General features: G+C 47.1%; 3 protein-coding genes across 3 annotated transcripts; 2 read left to right on the forward strand and 1 right to left on the reverse strand.

Moving 5' to 3' along the window:
• The first annotated feature begins 267 nt into the window (after window positions 1–267).
• On the forward strand, window positions 268–2,812 carry LOC128265165 (putative gustatory receptor 2a). Its single transcript, XM_053001016.1, has 4 exons — window positions 268–1,750; window positions 2,002–2,070; window positions 2,126–2,215; window positions 2,273–2,812. Exons 1-4 carry the CDS (start codon window positions 758–760, stop codon window positions 2,360–2,362), a joined length of 1,242 nt encoding a protein of 413 aa, XP_052856976.1. The 5' UTR covers window positions 268–757; the 3' UTR covers window positions 2,363–2,812.
• Window positions 2,813–5,446: 2,634 nt separating this feature from the next.
• Window positions 5,447–9,328, reverse strand: LOC128265152 (BTB/POZ domain-containing protein KCTD5). Its single transcript, XM_053000986.1, has 5 exons — window positions 8,797–9,328; window positions 7,713–7,898; window positions 7,586–7,651; window positions 7,338–7,522; window positions 5,447–7,024 (listed from the first exon to the last, which is right to left on the reverse strand). Exons 1-5 carry the CDS (start codon window positions 8,980–8,982, stop codon window positions 7,012–7,014), a joined length of 636 nt encoding a protein of 211 aa, XP_052856946.1. The 5' UTR covers window positions 8,983–9,328; the 3' UTR covers window positions 5,447–7,011.
• A 462-nt stretch (window positions 9,329–9,790) lies between these two features.
• LOC128265153 (uncharacterized) lies at window positions 9,791–10,986 on the forward strand. The gene is made up of 3 exons (XM_053000987.1): window positions 9,791–9,946; window positions 10,020–10,259; window positions 10,330–10,986. Exons 1-3 carry the CDS (start codon window positions 9,850–9,852, stop codon window positions 10,368–10,370), a joined length of 378 nt encoding a protein of 125 aa, XP_052856947.1. The 5' UTR covers window positions 9,791–9,849; the 3' UTR covers window positions 10,371–10,986.
• The last annotated feature ends 2,989 nt before the right edge of the window (window positions 10,987–13,975 follow it).

The following is a 13,975-nucleotide window of genomic DNA, read 5'->3' on the forward strand; positions in this document are numbered from 1 at the left end:
CTTGGAATGCTTGATTGATGACCTGACATTGAACCGGTGGCCTAATTAATAGTGATAGATGGCCACTTAGCAAATCCGGCATTCGAACCCATTTGGTCAAGAACCCGTCCACAAGCAGTCGTCAAAAGTCGGTGGTCGGATTAGCTGTCCTGTAATCATTTGGTCCCGGATGACAAAAGCACAAAAGTGGTAAGTTTGTTGTATCCGCTTTTGGTAATTTATTTATTTTTTTTTTTATTAATTTTTTTGAAGTTTTCCGTATCTGCTGAAAAGTGGTAAGTGAGATGTATCTTCTTTGGGTGGTTGATAAATTGTGGTTGTATTTATTAATTTCTTGGATATATTTATATTTGCATTTACTTAATCTTTACTCCCGGAATCCACAGACGTATTGGCAGCGCTAATTTTGTAATTCAGTGAATATGTCTAAGTAGAAGTTCATGACTCTGACTTATATTTCTCTATTACATTCATCTAGGTTCGAACCGCGTCTGTTTTTATTTGCTTTGATTTCTCCTTAAATTTTGTTTTATCAACTGTGTGTTGTCGAATCCTAAAACCATACCCATTGACATTCGGTTCGCCTGGAACACTAGATTGCCGAAACAAAAAGTTATCCATGATTAGTCGAACCAAAAGTTAGAGGGGCACTTGACTAATGGAACTGGGTAATGATAAGCTAATCTAATTGATATCTAGCCCCTCCCAGATACCGACACTAAGCTACACACGCGGCAGACAGCAGCTGGAACTCGGCATGGACACGCTGAGGGCTCTGGAGACGGTGCACCGCGTCTGCCAAGTGTGCAACTTGTGGCCATGGCGCCTCGCCGCCCTGCCGGATGCGGAGGGCCTCCTGCTCCGCCGGTCGCGCTGGCTGGAGCTCTACGGCTGGACAGTGCTTACGGTGGCCAGTGGCTTTACCGCCTACGGTCTCTTTCAGGAGAGCAGCGGCCAGCAGCAGCAGGAGGAGGAGGACGCCGAGACTACTATCTCGAGCATTGGTCACACCGTGGACTTCATCCAGCTGGTGGGCATGCGGGTGGCACACCTGGCTGCCCTGCTGGAGGCGCTGTGGCAGCGGCAGGCGCAGTTGGAATTCTTTGTCGAGCTGGACGAGATCGATCGGCAACTGTCCAAGGCCCTGAGGGTGGACGTGGGGGCCGGTCGCCTCCTAATGCGCCGACAAACGACACGTTGGGCCGTGTGGATCCTGTGGGGCTATGTGGTCAGCCAGAGCCTGATCCTGGGCGCCAAACTGCTCGTTCCGGGCCACCGCTTCCCGATCTACTGGATCTACTACCTGTTGCCGCTGCTCGTGTGCGGCTTACGCTACTTTCAAATCTTCACCGCTGTCCAGATCGTGCGCCAGCGCCTGGACGTGATCCTGGTGGCCCTGCAGCACCTCCACCTGCAGCAGAAAAGCCCCGGGCTGGAGCCCGTGCCCGAAGAGCAGGCCCAACTCGAGCAGGTGGCCATGGAACGGCTGGTGGCCGTGAGGCTCGTATACCAACGCGTGTGGGCCCTGGTGGCCTTGCTGAACCGCTGCTACGGAATCTCGATGCTGATGCAGGTGGGCAACGACTTCCTGGCCATCACCTCTAACTGCTACTGGATGTTCCTCAACTTCCGCCAGTCGGCGGCCACCCCCTTCGACATCCTGCAGATCGTGGCCAGCGCTGTGTGGTCGGCACCCCATTTGGGCAACGTGCTTGTCCTCTCGCTGCTCTGCGACCGAACGGCCCAGTGTGTGAGTAGGAAGGATCAGATCCGGGATTAATACCCATCACTCGTAGAGTAAAAGGGTACACAAGTGCTTTAGGCTCTATAAAGTTTATATATACTTGTCATGTCCGCATGTCTGTCTGTTCGTCCGTATGAACGTCTTAACCTCGGGATGTTTATTTTGAAATTTTTATGCTGAGTAACGGGTATCTTATTGTCGGGGCACTCGACAATAACGTGCCCTGGTCTTTCTAACTCTTTCCATCTTTTTTCCAGGCCACTCGCCTGGCCCTGTGCTTACATCAGGTAAACGTGGATCTGGGGAATGAGTGCCACAACGCTCTGGTAGGTAATTAAGTTGACCAAGAAAGATTCCCATTAATAGTCCCCGATTCTCCAGATTACCCAGTTCTCGCTGCAGCTGCTCCACCAGCGGCTCCACTTCAGCGCCGCTGGCTTCTTCAACGTGGACTGCACGCTTCTCTACACGGTGAGTGCAAAATCCGAATAGAATCCAGTAAAGTCGCTAAAGCCCAGTATTTTGCAGATCGTGGGTGCCACCACCACGTACTTGATTATCCTGATCCAGTTCCACATGAGCGAGTCCACCATGGGCAGCAAATCAACTGGAGAATAACCATCGAGAAGCAGAAGTGGCAGCTGAATGATCCAAACACCATGCACGAGCATAAACCAGTTTTATCTAAATGCAAAAATATTTTATTCCTATCTATTATGCTTAATGTAAACGCCAATTTATAACCAGCAGCAGTGTCGCACAAACTCTACCTCTAGAAAATTGATTTAGAAAAAAACTTTTTGTTGAGCGGATTAAGAAAGAAGTGATAAGAACCTCCACCTTGTGTCCTCAGCAGTTCAAAACACCCAGCCTTTTGCCTTTGGGTCGCATATGAGCCGAGATACCCTGCACAAATACTTTCAAAGAATATTGCTTAAAAAAGTGTTTTTGCAGGCTAACTCACTTAAAACAGGACTCCCATAAAAACAGAGTTACTGTTTCGTACTCCTGAGGACCCAAGCTAGCGAACCCAATCACTTTTTTTCCCGATCGCGATCAATCAATTTGAACTCCAAAAACAAATTTTTAATTTTTTTGCTGGAAAAAAAAGTAACAGGTTTGAATGCCAACGAGGTACCTTATACTTAGGCCACGTTATTCTTGTGTTTTAGCCAAAACAAACATCGCAGTTGCAGCATACTATTGAAGAAAATTGTTGCATACTTTTGGGTAGCCGATCATTGCGCTTACTGACATTGCAGCTTCCTACTAACTTTACTGTTCGCCTGGCGTCTGAACCCGAGAAATCTTCCAAATTGACCGACAAAATGGTGCCCAGATCGAATAAGAAGCCGGACTTGATCGTTACATAGCTCATTTTTTGATCATTTTACACCAAGCAAACATGAAATCCAGTAGGTGAATACTGGGTTTCAGCTGGCGCACATAATCCGTAGCAAGTAACTGTGGATAATTTTAGGCAGCCGCGAACAACGGTTGTTTTTTCAAAATGGCTGTCAGTCGCATATTTCCCTTCAGCAATTGACCATAGGAAAGAAAGCTCACTGGAAAAGAAGCGTTGCTTCTGAGTCAAGCGCAGCATAGAGATGGGGAACCACGTTATTTCTTTGTGCGTGTCACGGGTTCGACACGCCAACCACGAAAAATCATGAGAACCCCTTATATTTGTTGTTAGAGCAACGAAATAAATTTTCAGGCGCCCATCCCTAATGAAACGAAAAATTTGAACTTTGGCTACCTGCTAATGGTTTCTGTTTGCATGGTATTTGAAATCAGAAATCATCACTTCATAGACAAAATTCATCACCAAAATTCATGTTTCTCAATCAAATTTAAATCTTTCTGGATTTCAAACACCAGGTCAACATAATCCGCAGCAAGTAACAGCTAGTAATTTTAGACAGCATCAATAACGGTGTTTTATTCAAAATGGCCGCCATAAACATGATTCCCCTAAGTGATTGACCAATAGGAAGCTAGCTGTCTGGAAAACAACCGTTGCATCGGAGCCAGCCGATGCCTAGAGATGGGCAACAACGTTGTTTCTTCGTGCGTGTCACGAATTTGGCACGATAAGCACGATCAATTAATCAATTCCCTTGTATTTGAATGGGGATTGCCGATAATGAGTAGACACGCGACCATCTCTAAAAAAGCTTTGATCTAAGTTATCAGCTGATCGTTTTACACTTGCTAGACGTTTATGGTCGCCTGGTGACCCATATGCAGAAATCTTTGAATTTGTTGTTGCAACGCCATTATTTTATACCCTCGCAGAGAATATTAGAAATGCAAATAAAAGCTTTGTTGTTTTTATATAATATTTTCGGAAATTCGGCTTTTTGGTATGATAGAAAGATCTGAAAATGTATAGAAAAGTCGGAATCACTTTAATATATACATATACATACAGTAGGCAAACAAAAAAATAAGTACTCTTTGCACTGAAATTTTATATAAAATGTTCGTAAGCTTTTTTTGCCCATTGTACATTTAACACAACTGTTTTTATGATTTCGAGGTGGGCTTCCTCTCTTGGTATATGTAATCCCGGCTTGAGCAATGGATGATCCTGCGCGATAAAGGCCAAGGAGTGGTCACCTACGCCAATGGCCAATGCGAGCAATGGCCATTCACAGCTGCTGGTGTAGTTCATCCCGGTGGTCGTACTCCTCGAAGCTGTCTAGCGTATTTGAGTGCTCCAGGGCCTCCAACAGCGAGCGCCACACCAGCGGGAAAGTGGGCGGCCAGATCCGGACGCTGCTCCAGGGCTCAGCAGTGCGAATTGGTGTCCTGCCCCCTGTCAGGTGCCGTCGAGGACGCGCCAGTAGCCGTAGAACGAGCGGCGAGACAGCTGGTTGATCAGAGATCAAATGCAAGGCGGATATCCTCACCGGGCCGGCTGTTTGGAATCGGAGGACTGGTCATATCCGCCCCAGTCCCCAGTCAGGCAGCCGTAGTCTTGGTTGCCCACCAGCAGCAGGCAACTCCGCGATCAGTTCCTGCAGACGCTCCGCCGCCACGCCCAAGGAACGCCCTGCTGGTGGTGAGCTGCATATGCTCCTAGCGCTTCGCCTAATCCTAATCCGCTTCAGATTCCGCCTTCAAAACGGCGACGTGCGTTTCCAAGTCCTGGAATTTATTTAAATTTCGTTCCAAGGCAGTGTGCCCAGATTCCGTGCCGCTAACTGTAAAATGGAGGTGGAAAAACATCAATGTTTTCATCATGCCGATGTTTCGCAAGAATCATCGATAGTATCGATATTTTAAATCATTTTAAAAATTGTTACCAAAAAAATATTACTTTAGTTCATAACAAAATGTTAATGCTATGCTAATCTTATAATATAAATCATTCTTTATTCATTTTAGCCTGATTCCATTGCCAGCAAAAGTTGTTCACATTTTGATTCGTATTCGTTCCAGTTTTTAACGTTTGAGGTTTTAATTTTTTAAGAAGCTGCGTTGAAACATTGGCCTGACATTTTTTGTCGATTTTCTGGATTTGTTGAAAAATGATCTAAGCCAGATGTCCTATTTGAAAAGGCATTTAAAGCTTGTAGCTTAATTTTCTAAAATTCTGCGTTAAAATTTCGTTTTGTAACTTCGTGTTGTTGCACTAAAAAAAGGCATAAGCCAAGAATTTGCATTTTTCCTACCCAGTTACAGAACTCAAAAGTGTTTTTAAAAAAGGGATCCAAGTTTATTCATATATATTTATATTGTGTGTGAGGGATTGTCCAGACGGCCTGGACAGGGGGTAATCCGGTCCAGCACCAGCTGCAGCTGCGACTGTAACTAGGGTACAGAGCGGGTTCGGGTTCGGGGTGAGTACATCCTTATGGGGTTACAGTAGGGGGTTAGGTTATCGTATTATCTTTAGCAATTTGTTGCCGTGTCTGTATATTACTTGCAGTTGCCTTTTTCTGTATTGCTAAGTGCCAGACACTGCGTCCGGCATACTCGGGCGCTGCGGTACTTCTACTTGCTAGTGTAAATCCTCGTAAGCATAAGTTATAGTCTATATAATCTGCACTTCGACTGCCGTGCACGTAAAATAAGTCAAAATGGATACAAAATGGGTACGAGTAGGTGGCGACGTTCTGGATCATTATCAATTTGTTTGTTTTCTGTTTTCTTTTTCGTGTATAAATTAGTAACTATTTAAAATTATATACATTCATGTACTTATCGTATTATAGATATCATGCCTGTCTGTACAAAACGTCGCCGATTAGGTTTTTCGCTTAATATTTCTCATTTTACATGGCTCCCCACTATCAATTTGTATGTATTTTCTTTAAGTGCAAGTTCACATAATTTCAGTCGTGATTCAATTGATTTCCTTAAGGTGATATCTTTGCTTTGCTTGATTTAAAGCTCAAGGTAGTAAAACCGGGTCTACACAAAACGGAACTCACACGCTTGAATCGCAAAACCATTGGCTTTATTCGGCTTTCTAAATTCCGGGGACAGGGACGCGGACACAGGACTCGTAAATGCAGCTCGAACCTAGTGTAGGTACTGTAAGTCTATTGCTTAACCAAGGGAATCGGAATCGGAATCGCGACTGCTCCAGCGAAGTGTCCGCTGCGTCATCGGGGCTGTTATTGTAAGCACGATAAAAACTACTAAGACTAACCCTAAAAACTCCCGTTAATGTGTATATCCCTAGCTTAATGAGTGCCCCAGCTGTCTGAGGTGGCTGGTTTAAGCGTGCCATCCTCTCTAAGCGAAGCTGAAACTCGAAGCGCATCGAAGCATGGCTGGTTGTCGCGTAGTCGGGTCTATCTGGTCTACTATAAGTTGAACACATGCACGCCCGCACACAGTGCTGCAATTAGCCAAGCCAAGCGCACAACGGCACCGAGGCGAGATTTAATCGCAGTGGTACCTGTTAACTTTGTATCGAATGCAAACGATGCATAATGCGTAGTCTCTGCTTGGGTGATTCCAGCTGATCTTGGTGGGTGATCTGTGTGAGTCTGGCTTTGATCTGATCTCGTGTGGTGTATCCAGTGTGTGGTGTGGTTGTGGCTGTGGCTGTGTTGGGTGACTGATCTGCTGTGCAGTGGCTGGAGCTGGCTGATGTGGCTATGACTTCCTGGGCTGCATCCAATTGGTGTTGTGTCGGTGTGGCTGTTTCTGATTGTGTTGCCGATCGGGAATGAGTTGTTAGTTGTTTGTTGATGACGGGGAGTTCGGATTTAGTTTTTAGGGATTGCGTATAAATACATACAACGCCTTTAAATTCCAAGACTGTTGAATAGAGAGAGAGGGAGAGAGAGAGAGAGAAAGAGTGCGTCAGTCACAGACAAGGGTTCTTAGGTTCTACGAAACCCGTATGTACAGATACAGTCTAAGTCTAAAATGTTGTGCGTTGCTAGCGTAGCGCAGCGGACCAAGGGTCCACGGTTCGCTCGCTTTAACAATAAATACATATATGCAGGCCTTTGATTTGGGGCTCCGTTTTTGAATGGCCATAAGACTGCGCTAACACAGCAAAAAAGAGCGAGAGAAGAACACCTGGTCGTTGTTTTGTGGTGGATGGTGGGATGGTGTATTATCTTACATTCGCGATCCCTTCTGCTGCAGGACCTTGGCCCGGTCGTTGAGCTCCAGCTCTCGCCCGGCTGTCGTGCCGCACTCCTTGGAGACCACGCACAGGAACTCATTGTTTTCGAAGGGCCCGTAGTTGGTGTACTGCATGCTGATCAGCTGCTCGAACCGCCAGCCATCTGACAGCGTTGAGATCATCTGCGGAGGGAGAAGAATAGAGCTGGCTTGCTGCTGCTTCGGTACGCCGCTGAAAGGACTCACCTGGGTCAGTTCCTGCTCGCGGCACTGCAGCACGCGGTACACGCGTTTCTTGTCCGCATGCGGTCGCTGAAAACGTGGTGGAATTAGGTGGGACTGAGCCGAATGCTTGGCTTTGGCCTTATCTCACCTGATCCCTGTGCAGGATACACTCCTTCAGCAGAGCTATCATCTGCGTGACGTTGTAGAACTCAGCCTCCTCCAGCACGCCCTCCTCGGAGACGCCATCGAGCACCAGCTTGCCGTGACGCAGATAGTTGAGCACGGGCGCAAAGTATTTGGGGTCCCTGTCGATCAGGTAGGCGCCTGTCTCGTCCTGCAGGCGAACCAAACGCGAAATTAGTCACTGCATCCGTAATGAATTGGCCACGTGTCACTCCCGACTGAAGCAGACTGTCACTGGCAGTTCCTGACTCCGAGTCTGACTTTGACTGTAAGTTTTCCCCGCTGCACCTGCAGATGATTGCCTGGCACAACGATAATCACACCACACCAAACCCGCATCTCTCTGCCCTGACAGCAGGTGAATAGCAAATGGCGAGGGTCTTTTTTGGACTCCAAACAATTTATGCGCCCGTTTAGGCAAGGTAATGGCTGGTCTTCGCTGAGCTGGGGTGGCTGCCTTAATTGGCGGGCGTGTGGGGGTGGTGAGCACGGAATTTAATCAATAGCAAAAGCAAAAGGCGCGGGCCCCGCAAAATCACACAGAGAACAAAAAACTTTTTAATAAAAACTGTTCTGGATGGGGGTGGTCGTCTGAATTGTTTATACAAAGCCTGTGTGCCCCTGGAATTTCTCGCTGTCTCGCTGCTTGTTCGCAGCGGATTTATGGCTGCGGAGCTAGCGAAATGGTTGTTTGTGATTATTGCCATGATGATTATTTGGGGTGGGGTGTGGTGCACCATCCACCACCCACTCGACGGCCCAAGGACTCGTCGGCCCAGCAGCTAAATCAGGGCCTGTTGCCACAGCTAACTGGAACACCCTCTGCTGCAGCTGCAGCTGCAACAAATGTAGGGCACTCTCTCGTGTGCTCTTTTTTGACCGAACCCTGGCCTAGATCCTCATCCCCCACCGTTCCCCTACTGCTTCCGCTGCATGACCTGCATTGGATTGGAATTGGACTGGCGCTTATTACTGTCATTACGCGGACCTCAGCCTACTGCGGCTATAAATAGGGCCATAAATGCAGGGCACACAGCAAGCACACTCACCTTGTCCGATATCAAGTCGCAGTCCTCCTGAATCAGGCGGGAGAGGAAGGAATTTGGGTCACGTGAGAGCGTCGTCTTGGTGGTGAGGAAGTAGGTGCCGCCCACGTTCAGCTTGACCCACTGGTCGGTGCCCTGCTTCTTCAGCACATTGGGGCTCTTGCGGGAGTTGATGAACACGGTGCTCATGGTGGTGGTGGTGGCGATGCTGGTGGTGGTGCTCTTTTTTTCTACTGCTGCTGATGCTGCCGATGCTGCTCCTGCGGAGGCGTGGGTCCTACCTGGAGTGGTGGCTTCCGTGTCGCTGGCTGGACCACTGACTGCCCTTGGTTTCGCTTGCGATGGGTATCGGTCTCAGCCTCAGCCTCAGCTCATGCTTTTCCTTTGCCTTTGCCTTGCCGCTCTGGGGTCACTTAGCTTCTGGCTTTAGTGGCTTTTCTTTTAGTTAATTTGCTGGTCGGACTAAAAAAATGTAAATTTACTAATGAAAACAAGGGTTGATGGCGATAACAAGTCTTATGAGAAATCGATATAAGGAGTCGAAAGTGGGCAGACCGATAGGTAAGCCGATATAATTCATACTAATATGTTCGCAGGCCTATGGGTTTTAACTTAATGAATGTACGGCCACACTGTTCTATACCAGTGTGCATTGATAGGTTCTGTCGCCTGACCAAGGCTGAGTGCTACTAATTGCGATGACTTGGCCGCATATGGTGAGTTTCTCAAATTGAAGTTTAAAATCAAATGCAGCTTGGCTGAGGGCAAGATTAACTAAATGAGCTAAATGCTACAAATGCTACGTTGACCTCAATGAAGTGAGCTGACTTTTGCCGCCAATGGTGAGTTTCGCAAGCTTAAATTAAAGTTAAAATTCCGCTTGGTTTCGGCAAAGATTAAATTATAAAAAAGCTGAGTGCTACAAATATCGACAATGGTGAATTACTTTAATTTAAATTTAAACTCAAATGCGGCTTGGCTGAGGGCAACTTTAACTAGTGATCTTTCTGTCAGTGTCAGTAAGTGCGTGGCCTTTAGACAGTGCGAACGATCACCATGGCTTTTCGGCCCCTTTTGCTGCTGCTGGCCTGTGCCAGCGCCTTGGCCCATCCGATGCTCTACAAACTGAATCCCGAAGAGAAATATGAGGCAGGTGGGTGCTTAAGTGCTACAGCACACGATGAACAACGCCATGGACCATTATCCCGCCATTATTACCTTGCCAGATCTCGTGCCCGTCTCCTCCACCGTGATTCCGCTGACTGTGCTGGAAGTAAGCTACGGAGCAGGTGGCAAGCCCAGCGAGGAGTACAAGGCGGCCTACCTCCGCAAGCTGCGCAAACAGGTTCTCCAGCGGGCGGACAAGGACAAGCAGAACGACGAGGACGACGAGGCGCCCACTGTGCTGGGCCTGTCCGACTCCCTGCTCTCCCCTGCTCCCAGCGATGCGGACGCCCTGATTACCGGTGGGTTCAAATCAACTCAACTCCCCACTCAAACTCAAACTCAAGCTATCCCATCTCCGTTCCATTGCAGTGAAATCGCAGCTGGAGAAGGCCAAAGTCAAGGCTGTCTGAGCCACGCTCTGTCTTCAGTCTTCAAGCTGATGTCATGGCGTGTGTGGAATATACGACAACTAACCCAATCGCAGCAAATCTTGTTTTGGCTTCGGCCTAATTGGGCGTGTGTGGGTGTGGACGTGAAGGATGACGTGGCGTCACATACAATGTAAGAGTGGAAGAGCAAGTCAGGAAGCTGCTGGGAACGGAAGGATGTATGTTGTCAACGAAATCGAATTAAACATAATGAGGCTCCTGCTATTTGATTGGGAAAACGACGATGATGGAATAACCTCCGCAGCTGCTGGGGGACATTAGCTTTGCCCGTGGTCAGGGGCTGAACAAACCAAAGAGCAGCAAAAAGAAGAATGAGTTGGAATGATGCTTCAGTGGGGTTGCTTTTGAGGCCAGTAAGTCGATGCCACCGCCCGCTGTGTGCCTTTGGCTTATAGGAGTCAGGTGAGACTTTCCCGCTCGACTGTCTGTCCAAACGCAAGCAGACAGGACATCGGACTGCTCTCTTTCTGGCTACTTTGCTGCTTTACTGCTATCTTTGAGCCCCGTCCCGCTTTGTGCAGAGCCGGCAATGTGGCTGTCATGGACAAGTCACAAGTTGCACAAGTTGCCACTACCGGAGAACGTAGAAGGGATGTGCAGCCCATGGAGCCCATGCACCCACCTGAAAATCTGAAATTCCTCCCGCCCCCCAAAGCGCCACGGCTGATTAAGCGGACTGAAATGCTGATGGAAGGCAACTATTTTCGCTATTTGTGCACTCGCCTTAGGCACGTACATAATTTGAATACAAAGGTGGTGGGCGGTGGACTGAAGTCTGTCAGGTTTGTGCCACGTCTGTATGGATTAACCGGGAGTATCCCCATCCCCATCCCCCGCTCCGCGTTAGGGTCACGACGTTGAGTTGGAGCGTTGAAGAAGTGTAAACTACACTCCGCCCAAGCGCCTCCTTGCAAACACACCTCACTTGCCTTGGCTTTTCAATGTGAATTGTGTAGCTGCTGCTGTTGGTGTTGTTATTCCGGTTCGATCTGCACATTTTATGCTCCACTTACTTTGGTTACCAAGCCACCGACCGAGGGCAGCTTCTTTTTATACCAGCTCTGCTGAACCAATTAATAGCTGTGCCTATTCAATACCGAATGCTAATATTGCGTATACGCCCACGTGCCCATTCGGATGTGTGTCGCTCGAGTAGTTGATGTTGATGTTGCTGATGATGATGCTTCTGCGGAACAGTGGTGGTTATGGCTGCTGCTGATTGTTGTCAGCGACAGATGCCATCAAATCGAATGTCAAAACGAATGACGTGTGAAGTAATCGTTTGCGCGGTGCCTCTTTTAATTTATGGCAAAGAGAACAGTTCTGGCAGGTGACAATAGGAAGAGTGGAGGTGGACAGAGCCTTGTGAACCAATCTGCAAATAAAAGTAAAACATTATTTAAGCCTTTGTGTCGTTGGTTGCATTTTAAAGAACTCTGAGGAGAATCAAGAGAATTGATGGGGTTGGCATTTGACTGGTATTTTATAATACATCTTATTTTGAAAATCACAATTAAGTTCGAATTTTGTCATTATTATTACTTTATTTCAAGGGGTGTTTCTGACAAACGTTTAGGAAAGTTTGAAAATTAAATTTTAAAGTTAGTTTTCATTTTTATTTAAACAAGAGGATTATTATTATATTTATTTAAATGTACACAAATAATAATAATTAAGGAATTTTATTTAAAAAAAACTACCTAAATTTACAGACCAAAATTTTAACGATTCTTGGAAAACGATTCTCGTTCAATGATAAATATATGGCTAAAGGGATAGTTGTGAGGAATTAGGTTTGCAGTCGTTTTCCAGCCAACTTGGAATAAGTCAGGCTGGGAAACGGGAAATGGGAAATGCACGTCAATCAAAGGGGACAACTAGACGACGAAAGTCCTCTGATCGAGGGAGGAATGGGAATGGGTTGGGAATTTGCGACACAATACCAATCCAATTCCAGACTTGACTAGGGAAATGAAATGTCATTAGGCTCCGAATTTGTTTTGTTTGGGCTTGTTTCGTTTTTGCGGGTGGGGTAGAAGAGTCGGCGTGGGCGTGGCTGGGCGTGATCTAATTGCGGATTTGGGTCGCGTGCTTGTTAAACGAGCCTCGGATGCAGTTGGTCATCCGCCATCTGCCGCTGGCTTCCAATGCTGTGGCCATTTCTGTTTCTGTTGCTGTGGCTATTTCTGTTTGCCTTCTGCCCCTGTTTGCTCTGCACTCGATGGGAATGGGGACTTGTGGCGCCCGAAGTATGCAGCGTGGGAATTTATGCAAATAAGTGGGAGTTTGGATGGTTGAAGGTAGCGAGTGCTAACTCAGAGTTAGAGGGTTCGGCCTAATTGACGCACGTTCTGTCCCGTGTCTTGCAGCCGATGGGGCGACTTGAGCGGCTACCAATGATGTGGAAAATAACTTTAAACGTGGACATAGTCGGGGGTTCATGTTCCGCTTTTCGAAATTTCCGTATTTCCGCACTTCCGTATTTGCATGTGTTCTGGGGGGACAGAGTCCAGGGAGCACGGCTGAAGTGTCTTTAAAATGATTCGAGCCCTGCCAACACACTTTAGCTCTCTCTCTTTCTGCCTGTCGGTGTGTTAAGTGTGTGTGTTTGCTTTGCAGGAAGGGAGGAGGAAAAGGAAAACCCTTCAGACTTCAGATTTCCAACTTCACAGAGATGCCCCGCAGGCAACATCGGCCCAATGAAATCAGCGTCAGGCAAACAAAATTGTTCTAAATACACACAAGCACACACATACACACTATGTTTGAAAAAGGAAATATAATGCAAACGAAATTATAAGAAGTAAAAGCCAAAGGCAGAGGGAACCCAGAAGGACGTAGCTGTGAAGCTACCCACAACCCAGAGTCATCGGCTAGCGTAATTAATCGAGTTTTCAATGCGAGCGAAAAGCAATCGCATCCATCAAAGGCCCAGGCCATCGAAAGTAGCCACAGTAGCTGAACTGGCACGGATTCGCGAGCAGGAGCAGGAGCCCAATCATCTATCATGGACAGCATCGCCCAAATGCCTGCCATCGCCCCACTCATTCAAATCTAATCAAGGAATACACGTTGCTATCTTCTTTTGGCTGTTCGTTTTTACAGACAATTTATTAATTTGGCAAGTTAGGCACAGGCCACAGACAGCGACAAAGGGAGACAGGGAGCAGGAAGCAGGGAGCAGGGTGAGCCGCCAGGAGTTTACCGAACAGGATGAAATCCGACCCGAAAACCGAAACCGAAACCAAACCCACGACCGAAACCCGATGGAAACTGCCAGCGCTTGAAGCACACCGCACTCAATGAGCATCGTGGTCACAGTGGTGCGAAAACACCGGATATTTTCCAATAGTTCACAGTCTAACAAGTAATATCAGAAAAGAGATAGAGTGCACGCTACAGCCAAAATTGTATCTAGAACTATGTCCTTCTACGTTTGCTTAAGTTTTGTAAACTGTATATCATTTATAATAAATAAGTTAATAAATAAATACGCATACGAACTGTGCACCAGATGAATGAAATCCCTTATTTATTCCAATGCCAAATTCCTATTATCTATGCTT

Source organism: Drosophila gunungcola, unplaced genomic scaffold, assembly GCF_025200985.1.
Source record: "Drosophila gunungcola strain Sukarami unplaced genomic scaffold, Dgunungcola_SK_2 000097F, whole genome shotgun sequence".
NCBI lineage: Eukaryota > Metazoa > Arthropoda > Insecta > Diptera > Drosophilidae > Drosophila > Drosophila gunungcola.

Coding starts and splice junctions, on each gene's coding strand:
- LOC128265153 (XM_053000987.1), top strand. CDS start 9,850: ATGGCTTTTCGGCCCCTTTTGCTGCTGCTGGCCTGTGCCAGCGCCTTG. Junction 9,947..10,019: donor CGAAGAGAAATATGAGGCAG/GTGGGTGCTTAA, acceptor TTACCTTGCCAG/ATCTCGTGCCCGTCTCCTCC. Junction 10,260..10,329: donor TGCGGACGCCCTGATTACCG/GTGGGTTCAAAT, acceptor GTTCCATTGCAG/TGAAATCGCAGCTGGAGAAG.
- LOC128265152 (XM_053000986.1), bottom strand. CDS start 8,982: ATGAGCACCGTGTTCATCAACTCCCGCAAGAGCCCCAATGTGCTGAAG. Junction 7,652..7,712: donor GTATCCTGCACAGGGATCAG/GTGAGATAAGGC, acceptor CCACGTTTTCAG/CGACCGCATGCGGACAAGAA. Junction 7,523..7,585: donor GCGAGCAGGAACTGACCCAG/GTGAGTCCTTTC, acceptor CTCCCTCCGCAG/ATGATCTCAACGCTGTCAGA.
- LOC128265165 (XM_053001016.1), top strand. CDS start 758: ATGGACACGCTGAGGGCTCTGGAGACGGTGCACCGCGTCTGCCAAGTG. Junction 1,751..2,001: donor GCGACCGAACGGCCCAGTGT/GTGAGTAGGAAG, acceptor TCTTTTTTCCAG/GCCACTCGCCTGGCCCTGTG. Junction 2,071..2,125: donor ATGAGTGCCACAACGCTCTG/GTAGGTAATTAA, acceptor CCGATTCTCCAG/ATTACCCAGTTCTCGCTGCA.